The following is an 18733-nucleotide window of genomic DNA, read 5'->3' as shown; positions in this document are numbered from 1 at the left end:
ACAACAGTTAAGGTCATCCTCAAGAATCTTCGGAGAACGAGAGACTATATGCTTGTGTATAGAGCTAAGGATTTGATCCTTACAGGATATATCGACTCTGATTTTCAAATTGATACGAATTCTAGGAAATCCATATCTGGATCAATGTTCACTTTTAACGAAGGGACTACAGTGTGGCAAAACGTAAAGCAAGATTTCATTGCTGACTCAACCATGGAGGCAAAGTATGTAGTGGCTTGTGAAGCTGCCAAAGAGGTTGTATAGCTTAGAAAATTTTTAGCAGACCTGGAAGTTGTTTCTAATATGTCAAAGTTCATCACCCTTTATTGTAATAATAGTGGTGTTGTGGCAAATTCCAAAGAGCATAGAAGCCACAAGAGAGGAATGCACATTGAGTGCACATATCATTTCATCTAGGAGATTATGCATCGAGGGGACATGATCAACATGAAGATTGCTTTAGAGCACAACGTTGTTGATCTTTTACAAAGGCTCTCACGGCTAAAGTTTTTTAAAGTCACCTGGAGAGTCTAGGTCTACGGGACATGCATCATCTTGTCCAGGGCAAGTGAGAGATGTTACTTGATGTAGTGTATGCCCTAGTTTATTGTTTTATGTACTGTACTTTGTTTTTACTTTGTATTTTTACCCCCATCTAGCTTTAAGACAAGTAAGAGATTGTTGGGATTGATGCCTTAAATCTCGTAGGTTCTGTAGTTTGTAAATTATTTGTATACAAATTATTTATATAAAATAAAGTGTTATTTTATTCGACATAAACCCAAATCCAATAAACTAAGATTCAATGTACTTCTAAGTGCTTTATATAGAAAGAGGTATCGTAAATTACATTATTTCTCATCAATAAATATTTGAAATATTTAGTTCTTTCCTTATTAACATCATTTTAGAATTTTGACTTTATTTTAGTTATTTATTAATTTCAGTTGATATTTATTTAATGCAAGATATTTTAAATTGATGGTTCCTTCATTTGAGGAGATCTCATTTGTTTCCTTCTATATTACTGGTTGGAAATCAATCATCTCTTCATTGAGGTCTCAAGTAATGTCAAATATACTAATAATATACCGTGATTTATTTGTTGGTGCATTTACAAATATATTGAAAATGTAAATTAATATATATTGCATATATTGTTTGGTATATAAGAAAATATATTGTGCAAATTTTTTTATTCTTGCACTTATCAAATATACCATGGTTGATTTCTAAAAAATTAAAACATATAGTGTTGTATATATCAAATATACAATGCTTTCTCCTTTGAAATTTATTGCCTATTCATGGCTTCATTTATAGATAATGAGGCAACAATTTTGGATTTTTGGAGAAATTCTCCCTAGATTTTGAAACGAAAACCATTTTGAGAAATTTATAATCGCAAAAAACTTCTCCCACATAGTTCTTTAAAAAAACATCTTTTACATAATTTCTGTTGATACTAATATTAGTTTTTCTTAAATGAATGGTAATGCGGCCCGAAAAAGTAAATTAGGCCAAACTTTTGGGTAAAATAATAACACATTAAGTTATTCATGTAAAAAAATAAAAAAGCTTAGACAATTGTGTCATTAGACCTATCTATTTGGACTATATGTGTAGTAAGCCCAAAATCGAGAATCAAACCAATTAGTTCTATGTGAATTTAAATATTGGTTCAAACTGTTCAATTCTTCACAAAAATCGAACAATTCGATTTGGTTCTTGATTGGGTCCAAAACTGAAGGAATCGAACTTTCATCCTGTATAATCAAAATTTGGGATGATTGGATGAATGTCTAATTTTAAAAGATAATTTTGAAAAATATCTAAACCAAATTTTGATCCAAAACATATCTATAAACGAAAACCATTTAATAAAATTACGCTTTATTTTATAAATTAAGTAGACGGATACACCCTTATCACAAATAAATTACACAATATTTAAAACAGAATCTAATTCAAAAATTCAAATAAACCGTAAATAAAGGAAAACATAACGGAAATAAATAATTCAAGTTTCACACATCCGAAAATCAAAGAGAATTTCCGAAAATATAATGAAGATTCCTTCATAATTTTTGACAACATAATCCATATAAAAAATTATGTATTTTCCTTTTTGAAAAATATAGTGTTCCAAAAAGTAAACCCATAAGTATCCATGCAGCACAAATATCTTGATGTGGATTCAATTGTCTCAAGGAATGCAAATACCTTACCTGAAAAGTAAGAACCCGTTTAAATTGACTCAAGGAAAAAAAAATACTTTTCAAAAACTCATTATTATTTAAACATTTTTGACAAAATTGGTTAAAAACACTTCAAAGCTACTTTGAATAGTTACTAAACACTCTGGTTAAAATGACTTAAAAATGACTTATTTCTAAAATTAGACTTAAAAATGTATTACAAACACACCATAAACAAAACATTATATTATTTGAAAAAGGGGAAAAGAACAATCTGGTTAAGAAAACAAGTTAATGTACTAAAAAAGAAAGAAAAACTGTGTTGAGAGGAGGAAAAAAAAAAACTGATTTTGTTTCCATGCGAGACATCCTTGCAAAACATAATTAATTAATGCAGACTCGAAAATCAGAAATCACATACACCCACAAGCTTTTTTTAGTGAAAAAAAATTCTTCTTAACTCATAAATTTGTCCTTTTTTTAAAAAAAAAAAAATGAGACTTTGTTTCTAAGAGCAATGATTGCATTGGTCAATAGATAAAAATTGCCAAATTGGAGTATCTAATAGTTGGAGGACAAATAAGGAAGAACTATCAAACGGCTACATACCCATTTGAAAATTTAGACATTTTTTAAAAAAATTCTTAAGATAGACATTTTTCAAAATTACCCTCCCATTTTGTACATTTCCTACGGCAAAAACTTTCAAGTGCACGTCTCTTCAAACTTCTACAATCATTGTGCTAAAAACAAACCTACCTTTCTAATACAAAGATTCGACTAAGTCTATCAATAATCTAGAGAAAATTTGGCATCCCATACCAACCGAAAAAAATATAAACTTTAATAAAAATGTGATTATGCAAACAAAAAATATAATAATAATAACAATAAAAGATAGATTACAATGTGCTTTTTTAGCAGTTTCTTAAGCACCAAGGAAATCACGTTTCTTCGTTGTTTTCATGTATGGTCTAATCACCCATTCATTTTGAGCTTCTGTTTGGTCCACAGTTCCTAACTTTATCTGCAACAGAGTTCCAAGAAAACCAAAAAGGAAATTTAGACACGTCATAATATTGCTTACCACCCGAAAACGATACTCGATACAACAAAATTGCAGATCGTGTTCTATTCAACTGTGATCGGGTATGGCAAGACTTGTGAAGTTAAAAAAACCCGAGGGTAAGAACGATGATAATAAGTTAAATATACGTTGTCCTAGTCTGAATTTGATAGTACTGTTGAATCATTATGAAAAAATAGTTTGTACAATGTTAGTTAATTTTTTAGTTTGTGTCTATTTGATACCTAAACTACTAAAAAAAAAAGTTTAATTTTGTATGTATTAAATCTTAAAAAGGATTAATATTTCCTTGACATATTAAAAGAAAATAAAATTAACTCATCAATTTGATATAAAGTTAAATTTTACTTCTGATGGGATTTTAGACATGAAACTTGTGACACTTTAAAATTGTGAAATAGGACAGAAATCTACTAGACCCTCAAAAGCATACTATACTTAAAATTCAAGGACCAAATAAACACAAACCTAAAAAAATAGGGACTAAACTTGTAATTTAACCTATTATTTTTCAACAAAGACTTCATATGGGAAGAGAAACATTCCTGTAACATCAACACAATGTCGAAATATAACAAAAATTTTCTTTGATAAGATTTTTGGCAACATCTGAAATTCAAAATGATATCAAATGAACACCAAACAAAAACTTTTGGTATTGACAAATTACATATTTCTGTGAACTGAAAAGGGACGATAGAAAATATTATATCATCAGGCTTTATAAACAAAGTCTTGATTTTTGTCAAAAACTATCACATCATCCATCAAATTCTGTTTGAATCCAATACAATTGTACTAGTTTCTTCTAAAATAAAATAAAATCAGTTGTATTTGAGCAACTTTTATTTTCTATTTCTAAAGGCATGCTTATTATGACGAGAATTTCCAACTTTTGACCACCTTAGAACTAAAAATTTGACTCTCAGACACTCCAGAGAGAGTTTGGATGATAATATATATAAGACCATGGTAGCTTATTAATTAGTTTGTTATCAAATACTTTCTACAGGATCAAAGTAAAACAACCTTTGAACGCCTAGATTGCTTATCTATCTTTGTAGAAATGCTTTCTCCAGTATCGGAAAGTATGTATGAAATACGTCAAAGCAATGAACCGAATCACAGAAATAGGTACCTGGTATAATCGCAACTCAAATCGTGGACCAATCTCCTTCAGCTCGATTGATTTGGCACCTCCATGCTTCTCATAAATATGATGCCTATAGTTTTTTTAATTCAAATTACCAAAGAAAACAGGCACAAATTAGCAAAGAGCTACTTACTACTGAAGAAACACGACTTCAAATATATATATATATATATATATATATATATATGCTTTCCCCAATGTTTAGACCAACGGAATGAAGTGAACATTTTCCTTCATGAAGACATTTGAAGATGCGAATGGAGTGTTTGGAGTGCTAAGTTGAGTTATGGAGTATGGAGTTAATATGTTGGAGTTAGAAAGTCTGTATTTAGGATACAGTTGTAAGATGGAGTTCATCGATAAATATGCAAACTTCAATAGTGAACACTATTGAAGTTGAGTTATTTAACACTGACTTATGATATCTTTTTTTAAAAAAATGAAACATAACTTTTCATTGATATAATGAAAAGAGACTAATGCCTAAAGATACAATAACCTTCAAAAGAATAGAGAAATTGCAAAAAAAACAAAAGCAGGAAAAAAGAACTATTGGGATATAAAGAGAAGACATCAAAAAGCAATCTCTTAAAACCTAACAAACCAGCTCCAAAAAGGAAAACAATACCAGAGAACACATAAACTAAAAAGCTAAAGCTGATAGCAGCCTAATGAGCCGACAAGGTGAGAAGACCTATAAGGTTTGAAGTGCGAGAATCAAAACAAACTAGCTTCTAAATTGTCGCTTCCAAGAAAACAACTACTAGGAGAAAAACACAATTTCAAACAAAACAATGAGGATTAGGCACATAAACATGAGAAACCCAAAAAAATAATTCAATTCCTGGACAAAACCACCAATCTATGCTTTAACTGAAGGAGAATGAGGAATTGATTCCATCTAAAGCCACATTTTTCAATCAAAGTGGAGAACTTGGCGGGGATTTTGGGAAACAAGTTTGCTTGAATATTTTCACCCCACTCAAACAAAGTATCAAAACCAAAACCATCTACAAAGCAAACTTCTAGAGTCTCCTCAACAAAATCATCTTGTGCTAGAGAATCCATAATATCCTCACTACTTAAACTAACATTTGAATCTCCATCAAAATCGTAACTAGGAGTGTCTTCTTTAGGAGGTGGATGGCCATAAACTCCTTTTATAAAAGTAATATTTGAACCCGGAATTATAATGATTGATTGGCTGAAGTTCGAACTATAAGACAAAGGATGTGGATTGTCTGCCGGTTCTAAATCAGCTAATAGGAGACCTACACATGACTCTTCCAAAACATCTTGATTGAACTCAAAATGTTCCTTTGCAGATGGCTGCATCTTTTTTGTCTGATTGTAAGAAAGAGGATAATAAGAAAATGGAGAACTTTCTATGTTCACATCCGCAAAATGTTCCTTTGTGGATGGTTGCTTCTTTTCTGTTTGATTGTAAAAAAGAGGATAATAAGAAAATGGAGAATTTTCTATGTTAACATCCTTTCTACTGCTCTCTAAGTCGAGAAGCTGTGGAGTACTAACGGCAGTTTTCATAGAATTATAAAGAGGAAGCGGATCCACCTCATTCAAAACTAGAGCAAAACTAGTTTCCTTGTCTAACAGAAAGGTAACACCCTCTTCAACGAAATTTGAAACCTCAAACACTTCTTAGTCACGCTTAACTTCAATCAATCTTGCAATATCCAAAGAGTTAGAAAAATCATAGAAAAATAACTCACCTGGAAGGATACTAGGAGGATCTAATGGATAAATATCACCAAATCTAAGGTGAAAATTACCATGAGTCTTATCTTTAATTTCAATTTTAGCTGGGAGAAAACCACACAAATTTCTTTTAACTTCAATACGAGCTTCAGAGCAATCCAAAAAATTCAAAATTTGAGAAGAAATACTAACCAGACCCCCCAAGGTTTTCGCCAATGGCTTCAAGAATAGGATGAGCCCAAAAAGACAGATAAATTTTTTATTGACAACTAACCTCCATAACTCACAATGAACTTCGGATGAAAATGTGCTTTGTAAGACCAATTTTCAACCTTCAAATGCAAGGATCTAATTTCTCGCCATTTCCCATCAAAAACCATATCAGCAAAACTATCATAAAGTTTTATTAATGCCTTATCAGCCAACACTTCCTTATTGGGTCAAAAAAGATACGGGAGTAGTACAATCTTCTCGTCCATCCATTGGAGCTCGTATGCATTTTCTCTCCCCTTGTACAAGGCTTGAGTGTCAAATTGCCACAATCTCATCGCATACATCCATCTCCAATACGTCACATACAATTTGATCTTTGCGTCCACTCCCAATCGAGAGGGGAACTATACAAATTTCATTGACTTGAACCTCTCCACCTTTCATCACCCAACCAATCTTTTATGCATTCGGGTGGGGTTCCACCTTGAGGTTCAATGCTGTCACAAGCTTCTTGGACACGAAGTTCTCACTACTTCCATTGTCTATACATGTTGCACACCTTCCCATTGATTGTACATCTTGTCTTGAAAAGACAATGTCCTTGAAGGTTTCCTTTATGAGCAATAGCATCCTTTGGAGAACACAAGATACCCTTTCACCATCATCCAGTTCAATGAATTCAGTTTCTTCAACTTCTTCACTATTTACAGTTAAGACTTCTTCATCTTCCATGTAAGCTACTGTCTTCTTTTGAGGGCAATCATTGGACAAATGGCCAGCTTGGCCACATCAAAAACATTTGCCCAATGGAGGCCGGTTGTAAGGATTTTGGGATTTTTTCTTGTTGGCAGCTTCAGTGTTCTATTCCACGGCTTCCCCAAGATTTTCTTTCTTTTTTCTTTGGCCAAAGATGTGGATGATGATTGATTAGTACCTTTGGATGAAGAATTCACTCTCCTACTTGTGGATACTTCCCACGGGGCCTTTCTTGAAGCTTTCTTGGAGCGAATTTCATTGAGTTCTTCCACTGTTTCAACAAAAACAATCACATCAGCCAACAAATTGAATTGTTGAAGTTTTAGCTTCTCTTGGAGGTCCACTCTCAATCCACCAATGAACTGTGCTATCAAGTGTTGTTCATTTTCAGCCAAATTAGTTCTTGCTCCCAATTGATGGAACTCTTCCACGAAATCAGCTACTGTCTGAGGGCCTTTTGGTACAGATTGTACAGTGTTTGCTCATAATGGGGAGGAAGAAATTGAGGGCAATCATTGGACAAATGGCCAGCTTGGCCACATCAAAAACATTTGCCCAATGGAGGCCGGTTGTAAGGATTTTGGGATTTTTTCTTGTTGGCAGCTTCAGTGTTCTATTCCACGGCTTCCCCAAGATTTTCTTTCTTTTTTCTTTGGCCAAAGATGTGGATGATGATTGATTAGTACCTTTGGATGAAGAATTCACTCTCCTACTTGTGGATACTTCCCACGGGGCCTTTCTTGAAGCTTTCTTGGAGCGAATTTCATTGAGTTCTTCCACTGTTTCAACAAAAACAATCACATCAGCCAACAAATTGAATTGTTGAAGTTTTAGCTTCTCTTGGAGGTCCACTCTCAATCCACCAATGAACTGTGCTATCAAGTGTTGTTCATTTTCAGCCAAATTAGTTCTTGCTCCCAATTGATGGAACTCTTCCACGAAATCAGCTACTGTCTGAGGGCCTTTTGGTACAGATTGTACAGTGTTTGCTCATAATGGGGAGGAAGAAATTGAGGGCAATCATTGGACAAATGGCCAGCTTGGCCACATCAAAAACATTTGCCCAATGGAGGCCGGTTGTAAGGATTTTGGGATTTTTTCTTGTTGGCAGCTTCAGTGTTCTATTCCACGGCTTCCCCAAGATTTTCTTTCTTTTTTCTTTGGCCAAAGATGTGGATGATGATTGATTAGTACCTTTGGATGAAGAATTCACTCTCCTACTTGTGGATACTTCCCACGGGGCCTTTCTTGAAGCTTTCTTGGAGCGAATTTCATTGAGTTCTTCCACTGTTTCAACAAAAACAATCACATCAGCCAACAAATTGAATTGTTGAAGTTTTAGCTTCTCTTGGAGGTCCACTCTCAACCCATCAATGAACTGTGCTATCAAGTGTTGTTCATTTTCAGCCAAATTAGTTCTTGCTCCCAATTGATGGAACTCTTCCACGAAATCAGCTACTGTCTGAGGGCCTTTTGGTACGGATTGTACAGTGTTTGCTCATAATGGGGAGGAAGAAATCTTTCTTTCATCAACCGCTTTATCTTCTCCCATGTTCAGATAGGTCTCTTGCCTTGTCTTTGTCGATTTACTTCCAATTGATCTCATCACACGAATGCTCCTCCTTTCAACTTGAAGGCAACCAATCGAACCTTCTTATGATTCGGTGTGTTCATATAATCAAAGAAATTCTACATGTTCTTGATCCAATCATGCTTACTAGTATAAAACGGCAAGTCTAGCTTCATTTTGAAGTCATAAGGATCACCTCTAGCTTCCTATCTCCCTTCTCTGCCCCTTCTTGCACCAAAATATTATTCTTCTTGATCTCACTCGAAGGATCTCAATCTTGGTCTTCTTGGAATCCTTCTTGAATATTTCGTCGTCTTCTTGGGTTTTCTTGAAGATGCCTATGCATTATTGGAACCCTTCGTTGATGAATTTCTTGCTGAAACTGAAAGTTTCTTGGTTGTCCAGCGCCATGTCTTCCTCTTCTTCCCCAATTTTGATTGAACATCGGAGCATCTTCTTCAATTCGGGCCAGTGCTGCCAATTCATCTATCCTTCTCACAAGCATTGCCATTGTTTTTTGAAGGTTGTTCAACGAACCGTGAATTCCCTCCAATGAGTCTTCAATGGACAGCAAGCATCTCATTGTAGTTCTTGGAGAGAGGGTGGGGGTTTTTCCACCTCTTAGTCTAGCGTCAGAGCATCTCTTCCTCTCATGTGGGCAACTCTTCTTTCCGCCATTCGTTCAAGGATTTGTCACTCTGATACCAATAGATGTATTACCAAAACTCTAATTTTGAATCCAAATGAATCTCTTCCTCAATTAAGGGGAGAGAAGCCTTTATTTATAGGAAAACAGAGTGTAGGTTCTGTTTACATAACAAAATTACAAACAAAACTAACCAATTTAAAACAACAATCCATTCATGACAAACAATTATTAAACTAACTATCCTTCAAAGATAAAGCTTCTAATTACACCCGATAGCAAAGGTTTGGAAGATGAACGGAGGTAGGGTGAGGTGCCAGACGAAGCGGCTAGGATGCTAAACGGAGGTAGGATTTTCAGAAGAGGCTTCGGGGAGGGAGAGAAATGGCTAGAGAGGTGGAGAACGGAAATGTGATAACGGCTAGATATGGGGAGAGAGAAAACGGGGTTACCTTACAATAGCCAAGGGGGAAGGTCGAGGACAGTCGGCGGTGGTTGGAAAAGAATCAGAGGATGGGTCACGAACGCAAAAATGGTGGAGGAATTAGGGGAGGATTTAGGGGGAGAGAGATTTCGTTGAAAGGACCACCTAAAAGAGGCGTCGAGGGTGGCGACAAAACAATGGTGATCGGAGCTGGCGGTGATTGGCGAAGTTTGAGGCAGAGCCGGTGAAGATCGACGAAGTCTGAGTTTGAAGGCGAAGGGTCGGGTCGTGCAACAACACCGACTTATGTTGGCGGACCAAACATCCCCTAAATGAAAAATTGACAGCATTGAAAGAGAGAAGATTTGTTTTTGTTCATTTGATCAATAGTTGAACTTTCATTAAGAAAAAAGATGAAATAATATAAGATGAAAGATTGTATAAAAATATAACCCACAAAAAAGGGAGAGACTACAAAAAGGGTCTCCAATCAAATTTTTAAAAAAAGACCTTAGGATAATTACAAGGCTTCACCATGGAGCCACGAATGAAATTGAGAATTTGAAACTAGGAGACAACTATGCTCCCTCTGAACAGGCTGTAGGTTCAATTTTAGGAATTTAGTGGGATTAAATACTTTCTTCTTTCTTCTCTTAGTTCCTCGTCAAGGTTTCTGCCTCTAAATAAACTAATTATTCAATTTAGCTATTATTATTATGATTGATTTAAAGAATTTTTTTATTCAATGACAATCAATTGTTGTTTTTATCAAATAATTTAGATTAAACAATATAACTTTGCAATAAAATCATATAAATTTGAAAACAGTTTTTTTTCAAGAAAGTAAACTTAACTTCTAATAAAATAGATGTTAAATATCCATATGAAAATAATGTGCCTATTTTGATCAATATAACTAAATCACAACAATTTAATATTATTTTACCAAACACTAAACACTGATCTACTTTATGTCATAACTTGTCTTTCTAAAAGTACTGCAATCCCAAACTAAGCCCAAGTATCACCATCACGTTCATCATCACCAATTTAGCATTCTCTAGGGAAATATTTTAGTAAACCAACCTGAATGAGATATAGTCAGACTGATTAGCAAAAGTAACCACCCGTTTGGTATCTGGCTTTGGCACAGGAAATAGATGCTTTAAGATATTGGCCGTCCTTTCACCCAACTATCAGAAATAGAACAATGAAATATTTTAGAAATATAATTAAAAATGCAATTTAGAGAAGATGCTAAAATTCTGAATAACTATTTATCTTTACATAAGTAATCGCTCTAAAGAAAAAACAAATAAACAATCTTTACATGATGGCAGAATGAGGGAAAATGTAGGCATCCATGTCCTCAACATGCAACCACATACGCATGGGATATGGTGGAAAATAGAAATAGAACATATGGCGGAGTCCTATGTGAGAAAGAAGGGAAAAACATATAATCGAACATCCATATTGGAGTAAATCCAAGGTGTAGCTAACAAAGTGATGATAAGATTATTAAGACATAATGACACCAGCATGTAGATTATAGGAATATTAAGAAAATCGCGACACTAAAAGTAAACATTATTTACTTTGAAAGGATAAACTTGGAGATTAGAAGGAATGATTGCTAATACTAATGTACATCAGAAAGTCTTCATTTTCAAGTTCAGCCTCTTTCATTGTGTTATGAAATATGAATTCAGCAGTCTAACATCATTCAATGTCAAAACTCAATACAAATATCAAAATAAAGAACACGTGGTTGAAAGTAACAAAGACGATCATGAAATATGTCAAATGACAAGGTTATGTCGTATCATTCAAAACATGTGTATTACCTTCGTGGTAAAATTGTTCAAAATTATGTGCGGATAGGCCTCGGGCATCGTTCCCATAGCTTTCTTATCCCTAATTTCATGTCTTGTAACCTCAATTGGAAAAGACGGTTAGTATACTAGCCCAACCACCTAGTGTCTAAAAACATTAATTAAGAAAAAAAGAATTCCAAAAGAACACTTACCACATTCAACAATCCAAAATATGCAGTTGGACCAAATGGAAGATGACTGATAATTAAACCATCTGGCACACCACGATGTTCATGAACTAAAATAACATCTGTAAATTCATGAGCACGGCATGTCTCTATAATCTCTGAGATAACCTAAGAAACAACAGATATTTTAATTAAACAAAAGGCCTACAAATGATAAGATAAGTATACCACCAACAACACATTCTACCTCCGCTTCTCTGTGAGATTATCTTAAAATGCACTTTAACTACACAAGTGAAAATATAGGGTATTCTTCCATATTTTCTGATTTTTCAAGTCATCGATATAATATTTTCGTTTTTATAATTTTTTAAATGGAAAAACTATAGTATTAGAAACTTTCTGTGGGCCTGCCTGGACCAACTGTAAGTCCTTCTATTGTAAATACGTAAACAAGGAAGGGCAGGAATGGAATTGCACCCTAGGGAAGTTGCTTGCTGGACTATCTTTTGTTATGGTTTTAGGTGTAATCAGTTTATATATAGTTAGTCTTCGGTTAGTAAAGGTTAGGTTTTATCTTGTTTGACTTTTTGTCTTAGGAAGGATAGTACATGTATAGCCCTCTCAAAAGGCTGAGTAACTTGTACTCCCCGTTGGGTATTTGTTTTTGTTATCGGTTGTCCCTGGACATCCGTCACACAAAAAATAGCCCAAGGATGATTACATGGGAGTTACCTTACACCAACTGACATGTTATCAATATACTGATTCTAAGGGAGATACCTATCTTTTGTACCTTTGATATCTTTGGATATTTCATTCAATCAATGAAATCGTATCTTATCCAAAAAATGGGAGATACCTTACACCAACTGACGTGTTACAAACTTACAATTTACTGACACCTTAGCTTATCTTAAGAAACATTTGTCATCTTCTAACACCAGCATTAAAAGACCTATGAGTTGTTAACAGCCTGATGAGCTGACTGCCAAAAGTTCAACCCATAAGGAGGAGTTATCACTTGTTTTTCCATACTGGTTTTTAAACCATCCACCATGTAACTAAGTATCAAATATGAAATAAATCCAACATGTAACTAAGTATCAACTATGAAATAACAAAGCATTCCTAAGTCTAAAAAAGCTCCAATCACAAAAGGCTTTCTCGTTTGGCTTCAAAGAATAATGAGAAATTCCAATTTGAAATCATTGGCTAAATGTTAAACGAACTGATGATAGAAAACCCAATGAGGTGGGCAAAATTAATACTAACCTGACCACCACGATTCATTCGTTGTGCATTGGGAAAAACAATTTTTAATTCCTGTGTACAGATTCCCAATAAAACTCCGATTAATGCCAAAAACTATACACTTGAATCTATCAACAACAAAAGTTACAAAGGAGAAAAGGATAGAATATATCAACCTTTGCAAACTGTGTCAAAGGTGCACTTGGATCCCGAGATGTAGTTATCAAAATTTTAGGATCAACTTCTGAAGCATTCGCATACTCATCATCAATGTGTGTCCTTGGGACTGTATTTGATACACATAAAGAGGCAAGAGGCAGCCGTACATTAGCAAGAAATTCTAGAAACCAGCTTGCACTTACAATATGACATTAAGAATCAAGAGTTCTGTTATGAATTGGAACAGCATAAAACAAAGAGGCTTTTGAATAGATATTCAAAAAGATCAAGATATGCAAATTGCAAAAGCATCAATGATCATTTTACTTTGATATTTCTCCTCCACATCTGTGGTAAGAGAATAAAAAATCATATTAAAATAAAGGTCAACTTACAAATTTGGTGCTTAACTTTCAAGATTTTGTCTATTAGTTTTTTAACATTCAATTTTGTGCCCAACAAATATCAATCATTAACTCAATGATTGCACGGCACCCGCTAATTGTATTGATTAGAGATTATGAAGTCTGACTGGGCAACTGAAGCATTCCGTGAAAATGAGATGGACTACAAAAGGCCTTCTAATAGTCACATTTGGACTTTTGTGCCTCACATGACCACTTGCTAGCCCAAAAATTATCTTCACTTCCACAATGGTGTACCAATAATCATGGAACTGATATCTTGCTTCTTCACAATCCTTTTATGTAACTTCAAAAACCCCACTACCCCCAAAAACTATATGCCTCGCACTCTACCACACAAATAGTAATCCTACTCCCAGTTGATCCCCCACCCCCCAAACTGACATTTTCTCCCTAATTTTCTTTTAAGGCTAGTACAAGAGATTTATGCACTCTCTTTTCCCCCCCTTAACAACTAAAGTTTTTGTTAGGATACCAAAATATACGAAAACACCAAAGATAGTTATATTGCAATGTCAACTGTCTTTCAAGAGGACCGTCTCTCCCACAATCAATACACTCATGACTGACTTACCAAACTATGACCTTTTATGTAACTTCAGAAATTATCTTCACTTCCACAGTGGTGTACCAATAATCATGGAACTGATATCTTGCTTCTTCACAATCCTTGTATGTAACTTCAAATCATGGAATTAATCCCCCCAGCCAACTGACATTTTCTCCCTAATTTACTTTCAAGGCTAGTACAAAAGGTTTATCCACTCTCTTTTCCCCCTTAACAACTGAAGTTTTTGTTAGGATACCAAAACATATGAAACCACTAAAGATAGTTATATTGCAATATCAACTGTCTTTCAAGAGGACTATGTCTCTCCCACAATCAATACACTCAGGACTACTTACCAAACTATGACCTCCCCTGCAAACCCCAACTCCTATTTATAACCAAACTATCTCTAACTAACTATCATCATATTCTTACTCTGCTACTATTCCCAAAATAGCCCTTCTTAGTACTCTCACAATTTCTTCAACTTAATTATCCCCATCCTTCTTCCCTTCTATTTTCCTCTTAAAATTATCCAACGTCTCTTAAAAACTCTCCATCCAACCTTAATGACCCTGTTGTAGCCATAATGCATCTAATGGTGATTATCATCCAAGATTTTTTCAACCAAACGGATCCTTAATTAAACCTTCCATTTTTATGGACTTATCATTCAATAGGCAGCAAAGTGGTTATGCTCCTTTCAATAGTATGTCCCAACCAAAGAAATTGATCCCATCTCAATGAAAGTTAGTATTCATAAAATAAAATTAATAAAATATTATTTAAAAAAAACCACAAAAAATTTGATCCCATTAGAATCTAATGCATTGCATAAAGAATAAGCTTTTCCTCTTTCCTTATATCTTCTAATTAAATAAAATATGAATAAAAATCTTCACAACTTACCAACTAAGCTAATGAAGAAAGAGATTAACCTCCATTTTCACAAAGAAAAAAAAATGTGAAAAGAATTGAAAGAGATAGAAAGAAGATAAAAAGAATGATCTTAAACCACTGGTGTTAAGGATCAGGATCAGGATCCCAAATAAGTCATTGACTTGAAGATGCAAATCTCATTCATTTTCTTCATTAAATGACGAGAATTCTTTGGAGAAGGCAGGGAACAGCAAAAAGTGTTAACCTTCCCTATTAAATTGAAGAATAGTTAGAGACTAGTACCTGCTGTGAGTTCATCCTCAAGTTCAATTTCTTTACGAAGTGCTGCCTCTTCATTTCGGAGTTCAGTAGGAAAGGGTTTTCCCTCTGCAGTAAAAAAAAAAATCCACAGAATATTGAGCTAAAAGTTCACGATTGCAAGTTTAGGAGCTCTGAGCCAGTTGGAAAAGCAATCACATACATATTTTCAAATTCCTCATATTACTTCTGATTCAATCTTTTTTTGGTTTCCCCGATTAAGCATTCCTTCTAGCCATATTCGTAACTATTATATCTTCAATATAGAAGCTAAATGAAAAGTTTATGGCAACTCTTTTGACTAGTAGTTGGTTATTAATCCTCCAATTTCGTACCCTCCCTTTTTTATTGATCAAATGCTATTTCCTCCAGTTGCGGGAGGAACGCAATCAAGCAAAGAGATGCAATACCTTCTAGGGCTTCTCTAATCTTCCTCTTCTTCTCATAAAGCAAACGCTCCTTGCCTTCTAAACTCTTTCTGTACAAATACTCCCTCCTCAACCGAATGTTTCTTCGCAACATTGCTTTGAATTATTAGCCAAAACCCCACCTAGAGTCTCACATAAATAAACCAACAAAACAAAATCCAAAATCAAAATAAAAAGAATAAAACCCTTGAGAATCTGAAAAATGAGCGGCGGAAGCGCTATCTCACCAGCGGCGCGGGTTAGGGTCTGTACACTGTTTCTGAGAAAAAGCGAACAAAGATAAGTGATTCTGATTGCTCTGAGAGGCAAGAGAGTGTGAGAGGGAGTAACGGCGGAAGGCTGAGACCGTTTGCGGTGGCGGCAGCGTGAGGCGGAGCAGGGTTCCGAGTGGCTGTTAATGGAAGAGAGGGGTGGCTGAAGATGTATAGGGTTTAGTGAAAAAGAAGGGCTTACGCTGATCAGGGGGACAACAATTTCAGCTAATTTAGCAACTAATTTTAAAACAATGTAAAATTCTTTAAAAAATAATAATAATAACAACAAATATTTTAAAAAAAAAAAAAAACGTAAAATTCTTCTAAACTCAATTAATATTGTTGAATGTCTTGACATTTTTAGGTTGCATAATTCATTAGTTTAAATTGTTTTAGTTTTACTTGAATTTTTTTAAAAAGTTTTAATTATGTCAAGCAACTCTATTGACCACTTTAGCATTGTCGTACAATTCTACACTACTAGAATTTCATTTATATACTTTGAAAATATAGTCACATTGTGTCTTTAGATTGCATGAAAGTTATTGTTTGTTATTATTTAACCAGTTTTTTAATTGACCGTATATAGATTAAAACTAAACAATTAAAAAGTAAATATATTATAGTAAAATAAAAGTCAAAGTATATGACCAAATTTGTATTTTAATCTTTGTTTTATTAGTCCAATGAGTAGGGTTATGTCTTTAGATTGCATGAACCTTTAACATCGAAAAACCTATAAGATATGTTAACTACTATTCAACTATGTTCATTATGACAAATTATAATGTATGTAGTTGTTGATTTCTTTAATATATATAAACTAGGTTAAACTATACAAAATACTATTTAGATTATGAGATAAGTTTTCGATTATGCTCATAGTTTGAAAATTTTCATTTTCACCCTTAAAATTTTACAAAAAGAAAAAACAAAATATATTCTTAAACTTTTTCAATATAATAGACAATGAAAATTTATATGGTAATTATTGTATACAAACTAGAATGTATACGCAATATTTTTTTTTCAATACAACAATTGTGTAGAGGTGGAATCGATTCGGTTCGATTCAATTTGATGGTCAAATCGAATCGAACCGCTTTTGTATATACCTGAAATCGAACCGAACCGGTTCAATTCGGTTCGGTTCGGTTTCAATAATCGATTTGAGTTTTTTTTTTTTTTTGCCCTTTTTTTAAAACTTTTTTTTTTCCTTTTTTTTAACTTTTTTTTGCATTTTGTTAAAAACCTTTTTTTCCTTTTTTCCTTTTTATTTTTTTGCCTTTTTTAAAAAACTTTTTTTTTTTTTGCTTTTTTTTTTCTTCTTCTTTTTATTTTCTTTCTTCCTTCCAAGTTCCACTCTCTTTTTTTTATATTCAACATAATTTAAATATCAATCTAGTAATTCACAATAAGAACATGTCACATAGCACAAATCTCTAGCACAATCAAAATGACTACAATAAAAAGTTAAAAACTAAAAGTTCTCCAAAGTACACATAGCAAAATTTCTTAAATATCAATCCACATTCACAATAACTCATAAAAATATATCAATCCATAATAACTCATAAAAACATATCAAATCAATCCACAATAACTCAATAAAAACATTTCAATCCAAATGACTACAATAAAAAGTTAAAAACTAAAAAGTTCTCCAAAGTAGAAGTACACGATACACAAGTCACATAAAAGCAAATAACAAGCTAAAACACTAGTGCTAAATTCCAAAAGTCCAATCAATACAAACAAATTTATTCGCTTGTCAATCATGATTCTCCTTCTCCTTGTTTTTTGTCGCTCCGTTCAATCCCGTTATGAAAACCAAGAAACAAATCATAAACTTGTTAGTAGTTACTATAATAAATATATGAACAAATATGTTAAAATATATATATATATAAATATGTTTAGAATATACGAACTTTCCTCTTCATCTTCAATTTCCTCCAAGTATTGTCGTAAACTAGTGCTGATTTGTTCCGAACGTAACCAATTTTGTGCACATACAAGTGCCTCAACAGTGGTTGGAGATAATGAGGTACGAAAAGGATCAATTACTCTCCCATTAGTGTTGAATGCAGACTCAGAAGCAACTGTGGATACTGGAACTGCTAAAAGATCTCGTGCAATTTTGCTAAGAATCTTATATCTAGAAGAATTCCCCTTCCACCAATCTAAGATATCAAAGTTATCTTCACATTTAACACGAGGCTCCAGTAAGTAAATATCAACTTCTGAACCCACACTTTGCGAATCATCTTCATCCAAATCTTCAAAATCAAAACGGAAAATCTCTGAAGCACTTGCACTTGAAGTTCTAAATGGAGAACTTTTAATGGTACATGAAGATTGACCCTTATTAGCAACTGATAGTGACAAATTGTATTCACTGAACAATGCTCTCAAAACGCCTTCTACCTTACTTCCTATGGCTTTTGCCACATCAACATCAAATAATTGATTTAGGCAATTCAAAAGAAATTTCATTTTATAACGAGGGTCCAAAACGAAGGCAACATACAAGAATAAATTTGTTCTATCTCTTTTTCCCCAATACTTATCAAATTTTTCTTGCATTTTCATTGCCAATTCTTGCAAAAGCACATCATTAAGACCAGTTGCACTTGAATATTTTCTGATGCAATTCTGAACAATACTAATCTCATGGAAGACTATATTAGAAGTAACA

The 18733-nt window shown here is 33.8% G+C and overlaps 1 protein-coding gene across 1 annotated transcript; it reads right to left on the bottom strand.

The window, feature by feature from the left end:
* Positions 1–2854: 2854 nt before the first annotated feature.
* On the bottom strand, positions 2855–16285 carry IMP4 (Ribosomal RNA processing Brix domain protein). The gene is made up of 10 exons (XM_039051301.2): positions 16009–16285; positions 15764–15903; positions 15339–15422; positions 13199–13308; positions 13044–13094; positions 11793–11936; positions 11611–11700; positions 10850–10956; positions 4424–4508; positions 2855–3225 (listed from the first exon to the last, which is right to left on the bottom strand). Exons 2-10 carry the CDS (start codon positions 15873–15875, stop codon positions 3127–3129), a joined length of 882 nt encoding a protein of 293 aa, XP_038907229.1. The 5' UTR covers positions 15876–15903; positions 16009–16285; the 3' UTR covers positions 2855–3126.
* Positions 16286–18733: the final 2448 nt, after the last annotated feature.

Source organism: Benincasa hispida, chromosome 12, assembly GCF_027475165.1.
Source record: "Benincasa hispida cultivar pf3 chromosome 12, pf3_genome.v1.1, whole genome shotgun sequence".
NCBI classification, from domain to species: Eukaryota; Viridiplantae; Streptophyta; class Magnoliopsida; order Cucurbitales; family Cucurbitaceae; genus Benincasa; species Benincasa hispida.
This window is presented reverse-complemented; position numbering and strand designations above follow the sequence as displayed.

Bases quoted from the DNA above. Each gene is read 5' to 3' on its own strand.
- IMP4 (XM_039051301.2), bottom strand. From the start codon at position 15,875: ATGTTGCGAAGAAACATTCGGTTGAGGAGGGAGTATTTGTACAGAAAG. The intron at 15,423-15,763 runs GTATTGCATCTC...TTTTTACTGCAG, and splicing joins GATTAGAGAAGCCCTAGAAG to AGGGAAAACCCTTTCCTACT. The intron at 13,095-13,198 runs GTTGATATATTC...ATCTGTACACAG, and splicing joins CTTTGACACAGTTTGCAAAG to GAATTAAAAATTGTTTTTCC.